The sequence below is a fragment of the Homalodisca vitripennis genome, chromosome 3, assembly GCF_021130785.1.
Source record: "Homalodisca vitripennis isolate AUS2020 chromosome 3, UT_GWSS_2.1, whole genome shotgun sequence".
Lineage (NCBI taxonomy): Eukaryota > Metazoa > Arthropoda > Insecta > Hemiptera > Cicadellidae > Homalodisca > Homalodisca vitripennis.
The window spans coordinates 193,572,273-193,594,576 of NC_060209.1; the positions used below are offsets into that span (position 1 = coordinate 193,572,273).

Here is a 22,304-nt window from a genome sequence, read left to right on the forward strand (position 1 = left end):
TTTCTTACTATCATTGTATTACATACTTCTGTATTATGTACATTTCCTAGGTGTGAACATAAAATCTAATAAGTCTAAAATTAGATAATTTTTATACTGCACAATCAAATTAGATACTGTAAAATATACCTCTTATTGAAAGTTAGCAAGGCGAATAACTTGATATGAAAAACATAAACAAATCCCTAGAACTATTGTTACACTGGTTTATTTTTCGATTATATGTTTATGAATAAAAATGTAAAGAATTTTTAACTGATATTTTGGGTCTTTTTGAGTTGAGGTTGGGGTCTAATCACCAGTTGTTGTAAATGTTTTGCAAAGTTATCGAGCAGAGCTTTTGTACACACTCCTCACAGTTTTGTCGTTTAATATTAGGTCCCAAAGGTTTCTACGTGATTCTGCACACAATTCTTTTGCACGGCTTCACTCCTCACAGTTTGTTATCAAATTTGGTTCACCAGTTTGTGTTACTGTTTTATTTACGTGGAATTTTGTTTTCCCTGTTTATCATTTCATAATGTAGCATAAACTATCATCTGCAATGAAGGGTAACATAAACGATCTATAACTGCTTAAACTTAGGAGAACAAGTCCATGCCAGATCATCTATTATTACTGGCCCAAGATATAATAAGTAGACAGCCCACACAAGCTATATAAGATTATATATAAGGTATTGAAGAAGATAAGGATGTTTCTAAATGGAGTTGGAAGGACATATGTAAACCCTGTCTAAATTAAGGATTGTAGTTTAATTAAATATAAAGTATTATGATGAGAATTTTAACTAGATCACATCTCTTGAGGTTTCTTTCCAAAAGTGTAAAAATATCAATGTCTGCAAAGTTTTGAATATCAGTTAATACAGTCTAGTTGAACACTACATCGATTAAGACCTTTTTTGGCAAGCTCTATAATAATTTTGTAGTCAACATTAGGTTAGTTAAAACTAATGATGAGCAACATTTTCATCTTTTATGACAGATTATATTTTATTAACGTCTTGAAATAGTTTTCTTGAACTAGGTGTGAAATAAACCTGGAATTAAAGACAGTTATAATGAGCACTTCGTCTTAATTTTAAAAAATGGCAATAATTGACATAATGTTATGTTTTCTTTGATATATTCCAGCGAAATAATTTCTCTCATTGAAGGCAAGCGTGATTCATATGTAAATAATTATAAAAGTAGCCAAATTATGTGCAAATTGTTAACATTTAATCAATATGCAAAGATTGTAATATTAAGAAATAAATGCATTGACAGAGCACAGAAGAAGAGTTGACTGCTGCAACGGCATACTTTGACTTGTTCATCCGCAGCCTGACTGAGCCCGGGCTGCTACATTCCTTCATCTGCTTCACGTTGCGGAAGACGTACGATGGTCAGCGTATCATCGACAGTCTGGTGCAGAGGATCAAAGCTACGTCTAGGGTACGTTTAGAAGAACAAGTGATTTTTATAATTGAAAAATTTAATCCTTTGCACGTCGCTAATAAATTCCATAATTTTTCTTTAGTGCCAAGACATTTATAAAACGTATTTTTTCTTAAGTTCAAAGCTACTTTTTATCATACATGTGCCATAAGAGCTAAATGTAAAAAAAATATAAAACAGAGCATTTTAGTTCAAATTAGCATTTTTATTGATAAAAATTTAAAATAACTATTTACCATACTGTTAATTTGATGTAAATTAAAATTCATGGTACAATGTAACTAAATGGGGAAAAATTATATAAACTACTAATTATTAGAGCAATTTCTTATCAAAGGTTTCTGGATAAGGTCTATCATCTTATCTTATAATCTGGGCAGATAATGATATATTTGGTTATTGCTCTGTAGGGCACAAGGCACAGGAGCAGGTGGATGGAGCTAGACAAAAGGCCCCCCTCCCAATGCCATAATGTAGGTCACCTAAAAATACTTCCTAGCCGATGGCGATAAGCAAGGAGTTAATTTAGGATATAATCCAGTTTAGCTAGTTTAAACTGACAATATTCAAATGTTACATCATTGTAACTAAAACAAATAAAGATGTTTTTACTTTGACTTTGACTTAGTCGTGTTTGGCATTTTCGTCAAAGTCTAACATTCGAATATATCCATCTACGACATTGCTTAAAAATGACAACTTATTAACATTTTTTTTGTTATTACAATTTGATACCAATAGGTGCTGTACCAAAATATTTCTTACGGTTGTATTGGCTCTATAGGTTCATCATTATGAGGAATTATTAAGGGGAGTCGGAACGCAAAAAAATAAAATTTATACAATTTTTTTTTATTTTTTATTTTGATTTGTTAGTTTATTCCCTTTAAAAAAATATCTCTCACAGTTGTATCTTATTCATAAGTTTCAAAATTAAATAAAAACTAGAGGTATGTCTGCTGTTTTTGGTCGGAAAACGCGTCGAGAAAGCTGACCACTTCTTTCAGCACATTGTATAGTGCACACTTCTCTATACACAGAGAAGTTTTAACCTCTATGACTTGATTCTTACTCTGTGTTACCTCTGATGTTACTTGACATCTGATTTTCCTATTAGCCTATGTTTGTTGTGAAATAAATAAATAAAAATAAAATTAGGTGACGGTAAGGTGCTTGGGGGAAAGAAAAGACTAACAGACGCCCAAATAGACAAATTACAAACATATTATGGCCTTGCAATAAGAAGAGGTGTAAAGAATGTAGAAGAAATTAAGAAAAATATTCGGGCCAACTACTTTCATAAACTCTCCACTAATGAAAATCCTCAACACGATTTGTGTCCGAAAGGCGTAGACTCGTGGTGTGGTTATGAGAAGGCTAAGGCTCAAGGTACAGTTTATGACCACAAAGATAGCCTACCTCAAGAGATAATGTTAGAAATAAAATACATCTACAGGGCACTAACAAATTCTGAGTTGTTAAAATAATGTTTACACGGACATACGCAGAATCCAAACGAGAGCTTCAACAATGTGGTATGGGCCAAAATTCCAAAACGGGTCTTCGTAAGGCTGGATACGTTGAAACTTGGTGTATATGATGCTGTAATTTTATTCAATGATGGAAATAGTGGCAAACTTGAAGTTTTCCAGAAGCTTGGACTAAGTTTATGTGATAGGTCAGTGAGTGCTTTGCGCGGAATTGATGAATTGCGACAGAGGAAAAGTGAGAAAGCTGCGGAAGGAATAACGAAAGAAGCCAGACAAGAAAGAAGAAAAAGAAGAATGGTTCAAAATGAAAAGGATGATGAAGCAGATGGACCCCAGTATGGCCCAGGACTTTTCTAAGGTAGACCTAGAGCCTCATTTTGTCTTCTTTTCACAATAAATGCGATTTCCAGAAAGTTAGCCTTTTTCTCATAAAGGTACATTTTCTCAGGAAGTATTCAAGATACAGTACTGAAATTTTCCCCACATAATCTATACGCTATTGCCAACAATCAGACCCAATTTCATACAATTTGCAATCTTAGTTTTGCTGCTATAAAACTTTTACCAAACGATTACGTGATTTTTTAAATTGATTTGGAAAAAAATTTTTTCACTAGGAAAAACTTTTTGAAAGTTATCCAAGTTGGGTCTGATTACACAAAATAAGGTAATAAACAAATGTTGAAAAAATTATGACTGTAGCCTAAGTACTTTCTGAGAAAAATGTACCTTTGTTAACATGGGGAAGATGGGCGTTCCGACTCCCCTTAACACATTGTACTAGTAATTTGTATTGTATTGGATAAAAAGAATAATTTAATAATTGGATGGATCCCTGTAACATTATTGTAACTAAAAAGAATAAAACTCTTCAGGAATAAAAAAATATAAACAATATGATTCTATACACGACTAATTCTATTATTTCATGCTACTTATAATCAATATTGAATTATTTAGAACAATTTAATTAAATTACATTTGGCTTCCATTAACATGTAGACTATGACGGAGAAGCTGAGTGAGAGTACTCAAGAATTACTTAGTCTAGTGCCACAGTGAAGGTGTTAACATATTGGCTTTTAGAAAAGTGAACCGCCCCACGATGACTCTGAGACAAGATACACTTACCAAGAAACTTTGACTATGTAGGTCTATAGTTGTCTGCTAGTGAAGACTATTTAGCAGGATCTCTAATTGTTGTATACAGCTGTGTCTGGTGACTCTGGCTCTGCTGGAGACGCTGGTAGATCTCAACTGTGAGGACGTGATGCTGGAGCTGGTGTTACGACACCTAGTGCCGTGCTCACACGTCATGCTGTCCCAGCGGTCCAGGGTGCGCCACGTCGACCCCTACTGTCGCAGTGCAGACAAGCTACTCTCCATGGCACCCAACATCCCCAGGTCACAGTCATTCAGTTTATATTTTCTGTTTTTAAGGACATTTTATGTTTATCTATTTTAGTGGCACTTCGAATTTTTAATTAGAAGGGAATTCATCAATTTCTGTACCTTCCCTTGCATGTGTTGAATTATTCTATCTTGAAGTACAATTTGTAGTGTAACTTCATTGCTTGTGACATTCATTATTAAGAATCCAACAGGACCTTGTTAATAGTGTTGTTCATCTGTTTGATAACTCTTGGCAGAAAGGCCCAAAGACATAACTTTTTACACAGGTTTCTCTTGGTCCAAGAAATTGAAAACATGCACTAAAAATAATTTATTTTACATAAAAAATATATATCTAAACTCTACAAACCTGTTTCTGTAACAAACAGCAAAAATCATCAGCACAACAACATAATTTAAGGTACAAAAAGAAAACGAGGTTAATGCATAGAAATCAACCAATAGTTTACCAAAGTCTTCGAGTCATTGTTCTTTCTAATTTTTAATAATTTTACGGTACCTGCTGCAGGTTAGAGGTGTCAGAGAGCAGTTTGTATGGGGACTACCAAGCGTACCTGCACGATGCCCGTAGCAAGATAGTGAGTTGTACTGCTGCGACCAGTGTCTGGACATACCCCTACGACGGCGAGAACCCTCCTCACTCAGGTAAATACACAATGGTTATTCAGTAACAAAGTAAATGCGGCATATGAAAATAATAGTTTTTTCACACAATTACTTAATCCGGGCATTTCGCATTCTAATGGTAAGCATTTTAACAATAAGGTTTTTTGCGCTCAGAAATGGAATCCTGACGAATTTTGTTCAGTCAAGTATTTGCAAAAGTAGGTCACAGACCTAATCAGGTTTTTTATTTTTGTTTTGAAACTTAAAACGGAATTTATTGCATAAATCAGGATATCTTTCTATATTTATAGAACATGTTCAGTATAACTACTGAAATACGGTATCTTATTTTCTTTTAAATCATCTTTCTTAAAAAGATTCGCAAAAAATTATTTGGTAGTTATTGAATTTAAATTACTTGTACATTGGGCCAATTTTGTTTACAGGGTTGCCTACAAGGCCAATGGAGTTACCGGTAACAGCAGATGGAGAAGCGGACCATAGCTTGCCCTCAGCGGATGATGGGAGCTCGGGCTACGAGAGCTTTGCGCTAAAAGGAGGAGGGAGTGGACGAGGCAGCGAGTGCGAGAGCCCCTGTAGTAGTGGTGGGGCAGAGTCAGAGGGCGATGTCAACCGCAACTATTCACCCACCAAGACCTCCACACGCCCCGCCCCGCTACCACCCCAGCCCTGTGCAACAATGAGTTCAATACTGCCCCTACAATTGGTGAGTTAGCAGAAATTAATTTTGTCCAATACACACAATGTATTATTTAATCATTTAGCCTTGAGATAACCTTAGGATAAGGGTAACTTGATTTTAATAGGTTAGTATTTTAAATCCTTAGATTGCTGGATATGTTTCTTTTTTCCCAAGCGTGTGATCAGCTTATTAAAAAAAAATGTTAATTGCTTCAAGTTCTATTTCAATGAAGATTTTAAAAGTTATTATAAGAATTAAAAAAGCTGAGTTTTTAAAATTACAAATATTTTTAACACATTTATATAATAAAAATTTTACAATTTAAATTGAATTAAACCATAATTTTAAAGAAGCAAAATTGAAATCTCAACGTAAGTCATCCTAAATCTGTAAACAATTTTCATATGTAATGCATATAAAACACAACTCTGTACAAACACAAAATAATCACAAAAATTGTGTTATTAAAATAGGTGCATGTAGTGTGCAACCTTGTGTCGTCGCGACCGGAAGAAGGCACCTTTCCAGAGGACTAATTATCTACTGTGGATCCGCCACCAGATTTCCCGTATCCAAACCTAATCAGCTTTGATGAGGGAATAATAAACTAATAATTTAGATATGGTTCCGAAAGTTCCCTAACTATAACACTTAAGCCTAGACAATCTACATACACTTCCAACCGGTCTACTCTACACGATAGCCGCACAACGACTCCGATATAACCTCCGCTCTCCTCTTGCTATTCTAGACAGGAATCATCCTACCAGAACCTGTCCAGTAGAATTCCAGATAGTAGGAAGCTCCCATTGTTAAAGCTATGACCTAAAGGTCTGCCCAGCTGGCTATCGTGTTCGCGGCTACTGATAGATTACACGCCAAATTCAAATCTATAGTGGCACTCGCTGCAAGTGGCTGATTGATGTTAGATCATAGGTTTGTCATCGCATTTATTGTTTACATCTTGTTGATGGCTAATTATGAGGGTGCATAGTCTATTGGATACTCTACTCACTGCTGCTGGATTATCAAAACTGATTGTATTTGTAGGTCCTTTCCTGGACGTGTTGCTGGGCAAACTGGAAGGCATGTTGACTCACGACTTGTACACCAATCTCCGACTGACTGGCCTGATCTCGAGGCTGGCTATCTACCCCCAGCCCCTCCTCCATTCACTGTTGCTGGATCACTCTCTTGTCTTTCAGCCCAGTATCCGTTCTCTTTTCCAGGTCAGTTTTTACTATACTGTTCTGGCGTACTTGTGATTAAACTGAGGATTTAAACTTTGAATATTCATATAACAAGGCGCTAACGGCCAAAAAGATTTTTGTTTTCAACATGTTTTTCCTACACTGTTGTGTAGCCTGATTGCTCCCCTCCTCAACGAGACCGGTTTGAGGTCAATACGTTCAGAACTCTCAATGTGACATTTTCACGGAACGTATTGTCACATCGAGAGTTTTCAACGTACTAACCTCAAACTAGTTTGGTTGTGGAGGGGAGGAATCAGGCTACACAGCAGTGTAACCAACATGTTCAAAAAAGTCTCAGTACACGTAAATTCTGGATATCCCTTGTAGTTGGGAAATTTGTTCACTAATTAATTTTTACAAGGACTAATGTTTTATTGTGAAGATATTTATTAAGCAATTGAATTTTAATTCATATTTCTGTCTGTTTATATATAAATATAAGTTTTTTTTTAATTATTTTAAATTACCAGATGGTCCAAGAAAAAGTATGTACATATAGATTTTCATGTATTGATGCATGTTCTGTTCTCAATGTTCATGAATAAAGTCTGCTTTGGTTTGGTTTAAAACAACTGAAATCATTACTAATGATGTGTGCAGGTACTGGGGTCTCTGAAACAGCGGATTGAAGCAGCGCTGGCGGCAGAGACGAGAGGACTGGAAGGAGTGATAAGAGAAGCCCAGAACTACCTGCTGGAGAGAGAGGACAGACTGGTCAACGTGCGTAGACACGCTCTGGAAGCACCCTGCAGTTTGCCACCCACCATCCAATCCTCGCCTGATCCCTTCGACAGAGGTATGAGGGGTTCAAAGAGCTCCTTCTACAATTATGTCCCATAAAGTTTCTATTTCAGTCTACCCTAGAATGGTAACTAAACTGTAGACAGAAATTCTAAAAAACTGTAGGGAATACATTTTTGACATGTTGGCAATACTGCCGCGTAGCCTGAATCCTCCCCTTCAAAACGAGACCAATCCCAGGTTAGTGTGTTGAAAACGCTTGACACAGTAGCATCTCTCGCGAAAAATGTCGATCGTATTTCCCGCCAAGTGCGAAATTCGCGCCGTCATTCGCTACCTCGTTGTGAAGGGAAAAGCTCGGGTTGAAATTTATAATGAGTTGAAAACTGTTTTCGGTAATGGAGCTATGAATCGTACGGGCATATACAAGTGGTCTCACGAGTTTAAAATGACCGTACTTCCGTGCATGACGATCAGAGGAGCGGAAGACCTTCAGTTGTGACTAACGAACTTGTGGAAAAAATCGAGAATGCGGTCCGTGACGATCGCAGATTGACATTAGATAAACTTTCTGCGATGTTTCCGCAAATCTCCACATCCCTGATACACGAAACAATCACAGAAACTCTCGGATATCGGAAACTGTCTGTGAGGTGGGTTTCGAAACAGCTGACAGAACAGCCCAAGTTGACTCGAGTGCAGTGCTTGTTTTTGGAACACTACGAACTCGAAGACGATCATTTTCTCTACTCTATTGTCATTGGAGATGAAACTTGGGTTGCCCACTACACGGCCTGAAACTAAGAGGCAGTCTAAACAGTTTTCACCTCAAATTTCAACCGGAGCTTTTCCCTTCACAACGAGGTTGCGAATGACGGCGCGAATTAAGCCCTTGGCGGGAGATACAATCGACATTTTTCGCGAGAGATGCTACTGTGTCAAGAGCTTTCAACACACTAACCTGGGATTGGTCTCGTTTTTAAGGGGAGGATGCAGGCTACGCGGCAGTGTTGCCAACATGTCGAAAAAGTATTCACTACAGCTGTAAGAGTACCAGTACACTTACTTTCTGGATGTGCCTTGTACATCATGACAGTGGTGGGTGGAACATCACTTGGTAAATCAAGGATAGATAAAAATCCAATATGGACCAAGTAAAATTACAGATAACAAATAGTCGAATGAACAAAATTGTACTCTATTTGTTTGGTTGTTTAATTTCTATGTAAGTAACTAACAATGGCGTTAGTGGACTGTTACAATGTCTGAATTGCAGGGGACAGCAAGCGCCGCAGTTTCTCCATGGCTCTCAGTTCTGTGTTCCGCCGCAACGGCACTTCTCCAGCCAAAGACACCCGCAACATCACAAACACACAGTCATACAGGTACATTTCATCTCTACTACTGGCGTATTAAAAGCAATCATTCAAATTTTTCAGAAAATTACAAACCTATTTCAGTCTTTCAGTTTTTTTTTTTTTTTCAAAAATTATTAGAAGCTATTGTAAAATCACAAATTGAACATTGTTTTAAATTATTCCCAATAATTTTGGTTTTTAATCCAATTTGTCAACTTCAGACACTATGGTTCAAAACAGTGCTGACTCATTTCCTAAATATCTATCTATCCCCTTCCTGCTATTTCGAGGCAGGTGTACCCCAAGAGTCCGTTTTAAGCCTTATATTATTTTTAATTTTTAGAAATTACTTACCCTAGTGGCTCAGTTGATATGTCAAATTAATTCTCTTTGCTGATGACAACTCAAGTCTGATTAAATCTGATGTCACTTGACCTCTTTCAAAAATTACTTGAAAAGTATTAATTTGATTTGTTATTGGCTTAAAGACAAAATTTCCTTAAATATTCCCAGAACATCCATACTTAATTTTCACTTTATTAGAAACTTCAGAGAAAAACTTAAAGTAACTTTTTACCAAAATAAATTAACTTCTTCACAAGATTATAAGGATATTTCTTGATGTTTCATTTGGATGACAATCTGAGGTGGGAAAATCTCATCAGTTAAATGGAAAACTAAATTTAGCATGTTACGCAACTCATAAAATTCGAGATTTGACTGATTTAAGAACAGCAAAACCTGGATGAGTGGCTTAAAGAGTTGGCTGCCATCTCCCAGGAGCACACTGTAAGCAGTTTAACCAACTGGAAGTATGGTTGTTTAATAACACTGTGTGATGCAGATATCTACGCCAGGGTAGCCAGACGCAGACAAGGCAGGTGGTGATGTGTGCGGTGTTACTAGATGAGTGGCTTAAGGAATTGGCTGCCATCTCCCAGGAGCACACTGTAAGTGGTTTAATAGTTTGAATTTTTTATTAATCCAGTATCATGTAATCTGTAATGCCAATACTTCTGTTACTCCCATGCTATTAATCTGTAATGTCTCTGTGTGAAATGTTTTGGTGAAAAATTTTAATATTTTATCACAGGATTAGCCAGACATTGGTTATCATTCAGTGCTACGAAAAATACAGTAATACTACTTTTTGAGATCTTCAGTGAGCTGAGCTGCTGTGTTCTCTGTCTTGTCCAGAGTCTTTGTGTGGTACATGAAATTCTCTTGGATAAAGTTCTCTATCAAGAATCAAGAACTTTATTTTACATTAAGTAAACAAGTCACAATAGGCATCGTCAAGAAGTTATAAACAAAATTAAGGTGTCAAGTCCAACATATCACAGTTCATATACTCTTCTGCAGTATAAAATGCTTTCTTCTTAAGCCACTTAGCAATAGTACAACTAAATTTATTACAAGGAAGTGACCAGATGGACATCGGCAGTTTATTGTATAACAAGATTTGTTGATACTTAAAACTATCTAAACACTTATTAAGCCTAACATTAGGTTTAACAAGATCTTTCTTTTGTCTAGTATTGTAATCATGTATTGAATTTGCTTGATTAAAATTACTAATGTTTTTCTTAACATAAATCAGGTTACAGCTAATGTAGATACATGCAAGAGTCATAATATTAAGTTGTTGAAAAGTGTTTCTACATGAAGCCGACATGGCTAGTCCGTTTATTATTCTAAGAGCCTTCTTCTGCCAAATAAAGGCTCTTTTTGCTGAACTAGAACCACCCTAAAGACGTATACCATAGCTCAGATGTGCATGAAAAAGGCCAAAGTATATCATGACAAGAACATCCAGATTCACACAATCCTTCAACTTTCTTAAAAGATAAGTAACTCTGGACAGTTTTTTACAGAGATGATTAACATGTTCGTCCCAACAGAGTTTGCTGTCTAAATGAATACCAAGCAATTTTACAGGTTTGAACAAGTCATAGTCTACATCCGATAAATGGTTCTTTAAAGTAAATATTATTTGTTCAGTCTTAGTATCATTTATTAACAGATCATTAGCAAGAAACCATTGTTTTGCTTGTTTTAATGAATGTTTAAGTTGAATTTTTACATCTAAAATATAAAAACCAGAGTTAGTAATGGTTGTATCATCTGCATATAGAACAGAAAAAGATGAAACATTATAACTAAAATCATTAACACAAAAATTAAAAAAAGAAAGGGTCCCAGTACCGAACCTTGTGGTACCCCTGCTGAAACATTTAAAAATTGAGAATCTTTGTCTTGTATACAAACTATTTGTTTTCTATCTGTAAGGTAACTACTCAACAATTGCAGCTCTTTGTCCAAAATTCCATAATATTTTAGCTTTTTTGACAATAAGCCATGTGAAACCGTATCAAACGCCTTACTTAAATCAATCATACTTGCTCCTACTACCAGTTTATTTTCAAAATCATTGAGAACAAAGTTTACTATTGCTTCTACTGCATCACTAGTTGAATGGTTAGGTCTAAACCCAAATTGATAGGTGTATAGCAAATTATTATTTACAAAATATTCATAGAGTTGAGCTACAAGACATGACTCAATAATTTTACTTATAATGGGTACAATTGTAATGGGACGATAATTGTCTGGATTTTTTACATCTCCTTTCTTATGAATAGGTGTAATTTTAGATACTTTAAGACAATTTGGGTAAACTCCTTGAGATAAAATTAAATTAATTACATAGGTAAGTGGTACTACAATTACATCAATAATATTTTTTAAAACATAATTTGAAAGGCCATACACATCCTCACAACGGGAATTACTCATTTTATTTACAACAGATTTAACAAAAGTTTCATCAATCAGTTTCCATTGAAAACTGCTAGTTGATTGTGGCTGAGGGGAGTTTGCTAAAAAATCAGAGCAGAGGTTATATTTGTATTTACTGCCACATTCACAAAAAAATCATTTAAATTTTATCTTATTTTAATCTTAAATTTAAATTTTATTTTAATCTATTATAATTTTCTTTCTCTAGTTGGTGCTGGATACACTCTTACCTTTTGCCTCGATTCTGCCGTACGGTTGTATCAATAAATAATATGTTATTCAAGTCAGAATGGAAATTATTTAGTTGTGGGGTTCCACAAGGATCAATTCTGGATCCTGTACTATTTTTAATATTGTTTATGATCTCCCAGCAAATACAAATTCTAGTTTAATATTATATGCAAATGACACAACAGCAATTCTCATATCCACTTTTAGTATTAGCCATCATATGTTGATTCAAGACTCGATTTTTGAATTATCAAGATGGTTTACAGCGAATGGTTTAAAATTGAATTCTCTTAAAACTCAATTGTTCGGTTTCCAAATTGTTCAAAGCCAGAACCATCTTGAATTTTACATCAAGTTAAGGAGTCAGCGCATTAAAGTTTTGAAATCAGACAAATTTTTAGGAATCCACATAGACTCAAATCTAAAATGGACAGAATATTTTCAAATTTTGGGAAGAAAGCTTAACTCTGCTTGTTTTCAGATGTCAATCTTAAGAAATGTTGTTGACTTATGATTTATCATGCTGTGTTTGCTTCAGTCATGCAGTATGGCATTGAAGTTTGGGGAAGTTCTGGTAGGCTGGTAGACATTTTCAAAATCCAAAAGAAATATTTAAGGATTATTTTCAAAAGAAGAATTTCATACAAAAGGAATATTTAAAGACTTAAATCTGTTAATCTGTCCATCGGTTTATTTACTGAGATGCTTATTGTTTGTAAGGCAGAATTTCGAGCTCTTTTTTGCAAATCTCTATAACCATAATTGCAATACAAGAAATAGATATACATTCCACTTTCCAATTCATAGACTTTATTTGTTTGAGTGTTCACCACAGTATTTTGGAAGAAAATTATACAATAAGTTGCCTACTAGATTTAAACCAATTTAAAAAGACAATGAATTTAAAATGGAAGTTCCAGATATGTTAAAAAAATATTACTCTATTGAAGAATATCTATGTGATACAATAATTTAATAACATTATGAATATAAATACATAAATTTATAATTGTATTTTTATGACTGTTTTATAATTATAATCACATTATACATATTTAATTGTATAACATTATACTTAATTAATTAAACATTTTACTTTAACTATGTTTCATAACTGATAGTAGTATTAAGTTCTATTTTATACCTTGACAATGACACTTGTTCTTCCAGCTGTGCTGAATTAAAAGAATCTATATTATGTAAGCTGTGACAGTAAAGAATCTGAATTTGAATTGAATGGGTCCTGTATGTTGCTTGTCAGTGTATATATATAAGCCCAAATATAATCAAATATCGCAAATACAGGGACATAGATCATGCTTCACTTCTTACAGATGCTGCTGCTTTACCCTGGCATGAAGTAAACCACTGCCAATAATGTGGACGAAATGGTTACCAAATTTAATGCTTTTCTTACTAATTTATTTGATAAAACATGCCCCCAATCATATAACTAAAAGAGTAACCAAAGCCCCCTCTCCATGGCATGAATGATTTCATAAGAAAATTTGCAAAAAGCAAAGGGATTCCGCCTTCAGAAAGCTAAACGTTCTAAAATCCACTCAAGATTGGGAGGCCTATAAGCGTCTTAGGAATCACACGCAGCAGCAAATCCGTAACGCCAAAGTTAGATTTTACCACACAACACTTTCAGAAACCTCAGTCCACTAAAATCATTGTGGAGTAAAATTAAAGACCTTGGTGTGGGAAAAATCCAATATCAGTCCACCTGTTCCATTTGACCTCAATATTATAAATGATTACTTTATTAATATCCCTGTTAATATATCTGCAGCTAGCGATTATTTTGCTGAGCTGGAGGCTGCTCCTCAGGAAGCTGCTGGCCGCCAGTTTTTCTTTCACACCTGTGAGTGAGGCTGATGTGCTTGCTGCTTTTACGAGGATGACCAGCAACGCAGTTGGGGGCTGACCAACATACCTTTGCGCTTTCTAAAAGATACATTGCCAATCACCCTTCCTGTTTTAGTAGTCATTTTCAATTATTCTTTAAATTCATCTGTCTTTCCCTTAACCTGGGAAGAATGCTTTAGTTCGTCCGTTGAGAAAAGTGTCTAATCCGCAATCCCCTTCTGACCTACGTCCAATCAGTATTCTCCCTTGTCTCTCCAAATGCCTTGAAAAGAGTGGTACATTCAACAAATTTTCATCTTATCTGAATACCTATACCATCTTGTCTAAATGGCAGTCTGGATTTCAGGCCTAATCACAGCACCACCACAACCCTAATTAAAATTATGATGATATCAGATTGGCAATGGACAAGAGACTAATCACCATTTTTACTGCTTTTTTGACTTTTCCAAAGCCTTTGACTGTGTTTATTACCCCCTTCTCCTCATCAAATTGAAGAAGTATGGTTTTCTCTGATGGGTGTGTTAACTGGGTCAAATCGTATCTTACTGGGCGACAGCAATGTGTCAAAGAAGGGGAAACAATATCGGAATGGAAAACCGTAACACGGGGTGTTCCACAGGGCTCTGTTCTTGGGCCCCTATTGTTCTCACTTTACATTAATGACGTCACATCTATTATAAGGCACTTCTAAGTTTCATCTTTTTATGCCGATGATTTACAATTTACGTACACTGTTCGCCTGATGAAACTGAACACGTTTATGGTTCTGCTCAATCACGACATTGGAATCAATTGCTTGTTGGGCAAATAAAACATGGGCTGAAAATTAAATGAAGAACAAAACGCAGGCAATGGTATTGGGAAACCCAAGATACTGATCGACCGTTTGGACTTCAACGTTGCACCAAAACTGAAACTCAATAACCAAGTACTAAATTTTCAAAACAAACTGAAAAAACCTTGGTCTTACTTATGAGCTCAAATCTTAAGTGGAGTGACCAGGTTACGGTAACGTGTAATAGAATATTTGCTGGCATTCACAGTTTAAAGCGTTTTTGCTTTATATCTACCGTTCAGTGTCAAGGTTATGCTGGTTAAACTCTCATACTACCACACTTCAACTACTGTGACGCTGTGATCAGTGACATGACTGTTGAGCTTTCGGACAGGCTTCAACGTGCTCAAAACTATTGTATCAGATTTTATTTTCAATCTCAGACGTTATAAGCATGTGACTCCATTTTTCAAACAGCTATCGCTTCTGAAACTTCAACAACTTCGCCAACTTCACATTCTTTCAACTCTACATTCAGTTATCAAAAACAAGTCACCTGTTTTACCTGTCCGAAACATTTCAAATTTATTTCCGATAATAAGTGAGCGACCTACGAGAAGGGATCCACCTTACTGTCAATTTCCTGTTCATCGATCGAACTTCTTCAGTTAAGTCGTTCACTGTTCAGGCATGTCGCCTCTGGAACTCTCTTCCTGATGATATACGTATTATAGAGGGCCGAGCTCGTTTTGGGGCGGGGGTCAGGGACTTGTTGCTGGGCGGTCTGTAGGGGTGACGGGTGGCGGTGCTCGTGGCGTGCTTGTGGTCAGGCTGTGTGTTTTGAGAGAATGAATGTAGTAATAACGAGAAATTCTTTAAAAAGTAATCTGTTAATTTAAGTTTTAATTTAACTTTGTTTGAATTTTTCTACATATTAAGCTGATAAATTTTATTTTTAATTATTAAATAGTATGTATATTATTTTGGTTTAATTTTTAAGCATTTATTTTAATTTTAAAATTTGTTATTAGTTAAGATCATTCACTGTACATATATCTGTATTATTATGTGAGGTTGAGTGGTAGAGAGGGCTAAATAGCCCTAATCCGCCTCTTAAATAAAGGCATATTTCATTTCATTTCATATATATCATGTTTGCAATCACTCGTAGGATAGACAAGGTGGTAGAGAACATTAGTGGTCCAACTTCTAAAAGATAAGGAGTTTGTACTGCAGTTGGACGAGGCTACTATATTAAAGATGTTTTATTCTGTAAACAGACTAAGATATGTTTAGTATTTTAGATAACTTTATAAGTCTCCATTTAATTGACTGGCAAAAATGTGTTGGAATATTTATTGATGGTGGATCGAAAAAACAAGTTTCAAGCTATCATTCGGGCACGATCCACATAGAAGCATTGGTGATTGGTGCGATCAACATTAATCGCTTTTAAAATCGCTTTTTAAAAGCAAGATCTTTAGAATAAATGTGCAAGCTTATGGGATCTGACCACTCTGTTTTATTCTATTGCAGTTTTCATCAGTTATCTCTTAGCACTTCCCTTTCTAGTGTGTTTGAGCTGACACATGAAATATTATGCTTACCTGAATGAAGAAAACCATGCCAGTGGAGACAGATTTATTGATAAGAACTTTCTGTCATAGCTAGCTTTTCTTACTAATTTGAAAAGTTGAGCATACTAACACAAATACACAAATATCTTAAACCTGTCAGACAAAGTGGAATGTTTTAAAAAGGAAACTCGATCTGTGGAAGGCTATTTCCGTGGCTAAAGGTGAAACAAGGGTCTGTTGAAGAAAAACATTCGACTGTAAAAGAAAAGCGTAGTGACGTGTTTTAGCATTATTTTTCCAAACCAAGATTGTATATTGAAGAATATCTCCAACTCTATAATCAGTTCCATGTAAAGAAGAAATGCCCCTACATCTAAACTTGGATGAGAGTAAACAACTGATTGATATCCGAACAGATACTTTCTTAAAGACTGAATTCAAAACAATGAACTCTTTTGCTACAGTTTTGGTTTAACGTTGAACAAACAATACCTGAAAATTTCCAGGAAAGCGTTGTGTTCGTGGATAGTTTCCTACTTCCCACCTGTGTGAGGTGGGCTTCTCAGCTCTTATCAGTCATCAAAGTAAAATACAGACACACTTAAAAATTTAAATAGAAGTGTGTGTTGCAATTTGAATATGAATCTAGATTCTTACATATTAATTAAAGGAAAACCAGGTCATCCTTCGCACTACTGTTTCAATAAGACGGGTTAAGTAATTGTAGGTTAAGACGGAGTAGTGTGCCGTGGAAAGTATTACAAACGTAAAGAAAGCCTTGAGTCTGAAAAGTTTTAGAAACTTTGCTTTACATTAATCACAATACATTTAATAATTTCCGTTGTTTCTGAATTCATGTGATACTTCACAGGAGTCTGTCTTTGGATCGAAACAAGGCTTTTTTTTATTGTAATGGCCATAGATTATCATACCTTTACGTTTTCTTTCAAAGCTACAGAGCTTCATATTTAGCCACTGCTATAGTGCATAATATTCAAGTAATAGTAGATCTCTTAAATAATCTATGTTCAATTTTTTTGTTCCAGATTCTTAAGGTTTTGTAACAGGAGGAGTTCATTCTTAATTTGTGTAGCAAGGTGAGTTTGCCATATTTTATTCATTTTAATTTGAAAATGATGATTTTCCAAGTTTTATTTTGATAACTATAAATTACACAAAAAACGGGATCTGCGGAGCAAATTAGTTTCAATTAGTCATATTGTAATGTACGCATGTTCTTTTATACCATTATGCATTTTTTCTCAAAAGATAAAAGTCTCTGCTTACAAACTACAGTACTTTTACAATTTAAAATAATAAAAGATCATTATAACATGGCAGTTTACAAGACTTGGGTTAATTTTTAAGCTATAAAGATGGTTTCCTCAGCATGTAGAGGCAATAACCCTTTATTCAGCACGAGATTAGGTTCACAGTGACACCTCTGCATCATAGCATGTTTACTCTATTTAATGGTTTTGCACATTTTAATGACCAATTTATTCAACGCTTATTCACAGAGCAAACAATTATCATCAATGCCAGTTATAGGTTCATGATGTAAAAATGTATAAATCAAAGTCATTCTCTTATGTACAAAACTACCAACTAAGAACACTGAATACCTCTATTCTTAGCAGTATTTATAATTCTCAATATCGCAGCTTTTTTCACTTGATTGCAATACTAACATTTTTCATAGTATTTTATTACAATAAAATCAGCAGAAGTCACGATTTCACAATATCACATATAGTGATGTGTCTGACCTGAATCTCTAATTCATAAAATCTTCAAATTTGTTTATTTGCAAACGAGAGCTGATTGGCATTACTAAAAAATTATTTTAATGGAAAAGACATTTTTTGTATACTTCCACATTTAATTTATTAAAATAGCGCTTTCGTTGGTTAATGCATCATCAACTGATGATGCCTTAACCGGCGAAAGCGCTATTTTAATAAATTAAATGTGGAAGTATACAAAAAATGTCTTTTCCATTAAAACTACTTACTTCCACCAAGGATACAAAGCAAAAAAATAAAAAATTATTGATTGCTAAAATGTGTTTTTTCTAAGTATTATGAATGAAAACACGCAGATAAATGACTCAATTATTGCAGTTTGTACATAATATTTACGTATGACCATGTTTGAGCATAGCCACGCATACGAGGTGTGGTTATTAAATAACGAGACTGGCGTAACAATTTTTATTTTATACAAAATCACTTATTGTCTTCTTCAATATACACTTCTCTATCCTTACAACGTTCCATGCGAATTTTTCATTGTTGAAAACAGTCCTGGAAGTCATCTTCTGTCAGCTCCTTCAGGACACGTGCCGCTTTCTCAAATGCAGGTTCCACAGACTCAAATCTTGTCCCTTTAAATTGCAGATTTCACCTTAAAAATACAGGTAAAAGTTACATGGTGCAAGATCTGGTGAATAAGGTGGATGTTCTAACACTGGGATGCTGTACTTTGCTGAGAACTTCTTGACAGAAAACACCCATTATTTGTCCTTCCTCATTTAGGGGCATTTTTCCTTACTCTTTGACGTAGTTTAAAAAGTACATCAAGGTACATTGATTAATTATTTGACCTTCAGGAACCCAATGAAGGTACACAATCCTATGGGATATAAAAAAAATCATCATTGCTTTAAATTTTGACTTGCTCATTCAAGTTATTTTGGCTCTATGTGAACTTGGACTATTTCAGTGCATGGATTGGCACTTTGTTTCCGGATCATAAGTAAAAACCACATTCCATCACATGTTATTATCGTTTCCAAAATATGTGGGTAATTTTCAAGCGGGTAGAAAGTGTCAGTACAAACATTTTTGCCAGCTTCTTATTGTTCAAACGTTAGAATTTTAGGCACCATTTTAGCACACACTTTTTGCATGTTAGAATTTTCATGTAAGATTTGCTGTACACATTCTTTATCAATAACTACAGTTTCATCAATTGCGCAAATACTTAATCGACGGTCAGACAATCAAATTAACAATTTTTTCGCTATTTTCATCCGCTTTTGACATTGAAGGGCGACCTGGCTGCAAATCATCTGCAACATTTTCTCTGCCATTTTTAAAATGCTTAAACTATTCAAAAACAAGTGCCCGCGATAAACATTTACTACTATATACTTCAGTAGTTTTTCCAAGTTTAAAGTGAAATTACGCAATAACTCGTTGCTCTACTATTACACTAATCCTTTTATCTGGCAAAAAATAAACAATAATAACACAAATATAGGTTCTGACAGTGTTGTTTACAGAAGTGAGACTAGCTGCATACTAAAGAGAAAGATTTACATACTAAAGCTGCAACTAAACAGCTGTTTATTAATGGCTGTTGACACATGCCTCCTTGATCTGCAGCAGCGTCAGTCGTATTATTTAATAGCCACACGTACATTGCGTCTATGTACAAACAACTGTTACCAAGTTATCTTGTAATTAGTTTGTATAGTTATGTATCCTCTATAATGTATGTATGTTTATGTCTTAAAATGTTTTATCATGACTAAGGGAGGTTTGAAAATTTTGGCTGGCCCTTTAGTTAACCACACAGGGATAGGTATTAAATTCAGTTTCTAGGCCAAATATTGGTATCGGAATAAAATCTTTTGGTATTGGCCAATCCCTAATAAAAAGGGTCATACAGTATTTTACAATTGGTGGTTTGTTAAATTTAATCCTGCACTTAAATGAATAACTCAGACTATCGTGTACCCCGTCGGATACATGACTGCTTAATTTTTAAGGTAAATTAATTTTTTTAGGTTCTCCTAGGAGTACATGGAGAAAAATTGCAAAAACATATTCAAATAATTTTATTTTGCAAAATTGTGAAGCCTACTTTTCTACTTAGACTTAGACATTTAACGTTAAAAAACCGATTACGGTTTTTACCATTATTATTGAAAAATGAAAAAAGCTGTCATCACGAACGTGTTAAGCCTTCCCAACTTGCATATGATACAATGCACACACCACATGGCATTCAAATAGTTTCAATAATATCATCAATATTGCAGCACCAATGTTTTACTTGTTTCCAACCTAATAGGTCTCAAATAACAGAATAAAAGAGTATATCTCTGTCATCACACTTGATCTCAGGTGCAGACAAATACATCTAGTATTTAAAAAATAAAAGATGTTAGGTATTATATTTGGCCATATTAGGCCAAATAATTAACTTAACAAGATAGAAAATAAATGTGTCGGTAATATGTATTTGATATTGATTGTGAATACGTTTTTTTTTTTTTTTGCTGTAGTGCACTGGAGAGTTTGGCCCGCCCATTGAAAACGTTGCCTGGCCAGTCCTGCCAATCGCACATACCTACTTACTATCAGAGGAGTACTCTATTCAACTTTGCAATTCTTGAAAAGTACAACGTAATACTACAACGTATTTTATATGTTCAACATTAATGTTAATCTTAATTAGTCCGTCTTGCCAAAAAATCTTACTGATAACGAAGAATTTGAAAGTTTGACTTTTGATATGGTTTAATATTTTTATTTGTTTTAATTTGACTAACAGTTTTTATTTTTACATGTTTTGTACTAATCTGTGTATGGTTTTTGCTTGTAACAAACGTTTGTTACGAGTTCTTGGTTTTAAACTCATTGTATTCTTTTATTATTTAGATTCGCTTTTTTATGTATACGTACTTCTCATTTTGTGTTTGGCTTTTAGACGTTCATTGATCTAATTTAAACTTCTCCGTCCAGACAGGCTTTGCACAAATAATTTGTTTTGTTTTAATCTGTGAAATTGTGATTTAATCGTAGCTTTAAAAATATTTAAGATTGTTTGCTGCCACTGTAGATTTTATATTTTAGTATTTTAATCTGTAATTAATTAGGTTAGCAGTGCATAGTGTAAAGTGAATTATATTTGTTGTCTTATAATTAATAATTTTATATAGTGTAGGATTGTTATTGCTGTTATTGAGTACTACCATGACTTACTTAACCTTTTATTCTTAGATGTGTACTGTAATTTTGCTTTATTTTGATGAGAGGGATTAAATTACATAATTTTTCATTTAGTTTAGCTAATATTCTTGTAACAACCCGGTTTTGGTGTGTTTATAATATTATTTTTAAACATTTAAAACTAGTTTTTGTGATAACATACGTTGTGTTTTCACTACTAAACATTTTATTAGTGTAGTAAAACTTAAGTTGTTTCGCTTATAACTAAACCGAAAGAGTACGAGAGTTTTAACAATGAATTTAATCCCTTTTCTCCTGTTATTAGTTTTATAGTTTGACAATATTTCTATGTAGATATATTTTTATATGTATTTTTGTGTCAACGAAATGTTTTACTGCTTTTTCGAACGCCAATTCTTATTCGTAACTATTGAAAATCAAAATGAACTAATGCATAGTTTTACTTTGGAAAGTTGCTTTTTTTATTTTGTGACTGATATAAAAATTTGTTTGTACAGAGATTTTATCTAGGAGTATCTACACGAACGGTGTAACCTGTACATACGTAGGTAGTAGGATAAATATAACAGAGCTCAATTATATTGCAATAACTTGGGTTGTACATTATAGAACTCAAATGTCATGTTACCACATTAGTGTAGCTCTAACTGCACCTTGCAGGTTAAGTCAATTTCCCTCCAAACCGTGCAATAATCTCCCTGAAGTTTTTATGTTCAAGAAGAGTCTATTCCTTGACCCGTCTTAAAATTAATCCTTTACCAGATTAAAGTTGTTGAAATAAAAGGTATCAATTAATTAATGATTGTTTTGATTTTTTGTTTACTAGTAATATTTCAAAACTCAAAAAGTGTCCTTACTGAAAATTAATAACAAAATCTTTGATTTCATGTCGTGGAAGTGTTGTGCACAAACCTAATACGTTAATATAATATTTATAAAATAAACTTTAACAGTATGTATTGATAAGCTGATTGTTGAGGAAATTTGAATTTGTTACATGCTTGGTTATAACTTACCGATATAAAAAAAAAATAACGAACTTTATAGTGATAACTAAAG

At 34.3% G+C, this 22,304-nt stretch overlaps 1 protein-coding gene across 1 annotated transcript in view; it reads left to right on the forward strand.

Annotated features, from left to right (window-relative positions):
• Positions 1–22,041, forward strand: part of LOC124358536 (FHIP family protein AGAP011705) — a 40,750-nt gene extending 18,709 nt beyond the window's left edge. Inside the window, exons 8-17 of the mRNA XM_046810835.1 lie at positions 1,272–1,439; positions 4,143–4,336; positions 4,854–4,990; positions 5,398–5,682; positions 6,705–6,883; positions 7,508–7,703; positions 8,925–9,033; positions 9,851–9,956; positions 17,310–17,360; positions 20,558–22,041. Coding sequence (XP_046666791.1) covers positions 1,272–1,439; positions 4,143–4,336; positions 4,854–4,990; positions 5,398–5,682; positions 6,705–6,883; positions 7,508–7,703; positions 8,925–9,033; positions 9,851–9,956; positions 17,310–17,327 — 1,392 coding nt within the window. The 3' untranslated portion in view covers positions 17,328–17,360; positions 20,558–22,041. The remainder of the gene's footprint in view (positions 1–1,271; positions 1,440–4,142; positions 4,337–4,853; positions 4,991–5,397; positions 5,683–6,704; positions 6,884–7,507; positions 7,704–8,924; positions 9,034–9,850; positions 9,957–17,309; positions 17,361–20,557) is intronic.
• The last annotated feature ends 263 nt before the right edge of the window (positions 22,042–22,304 follow it).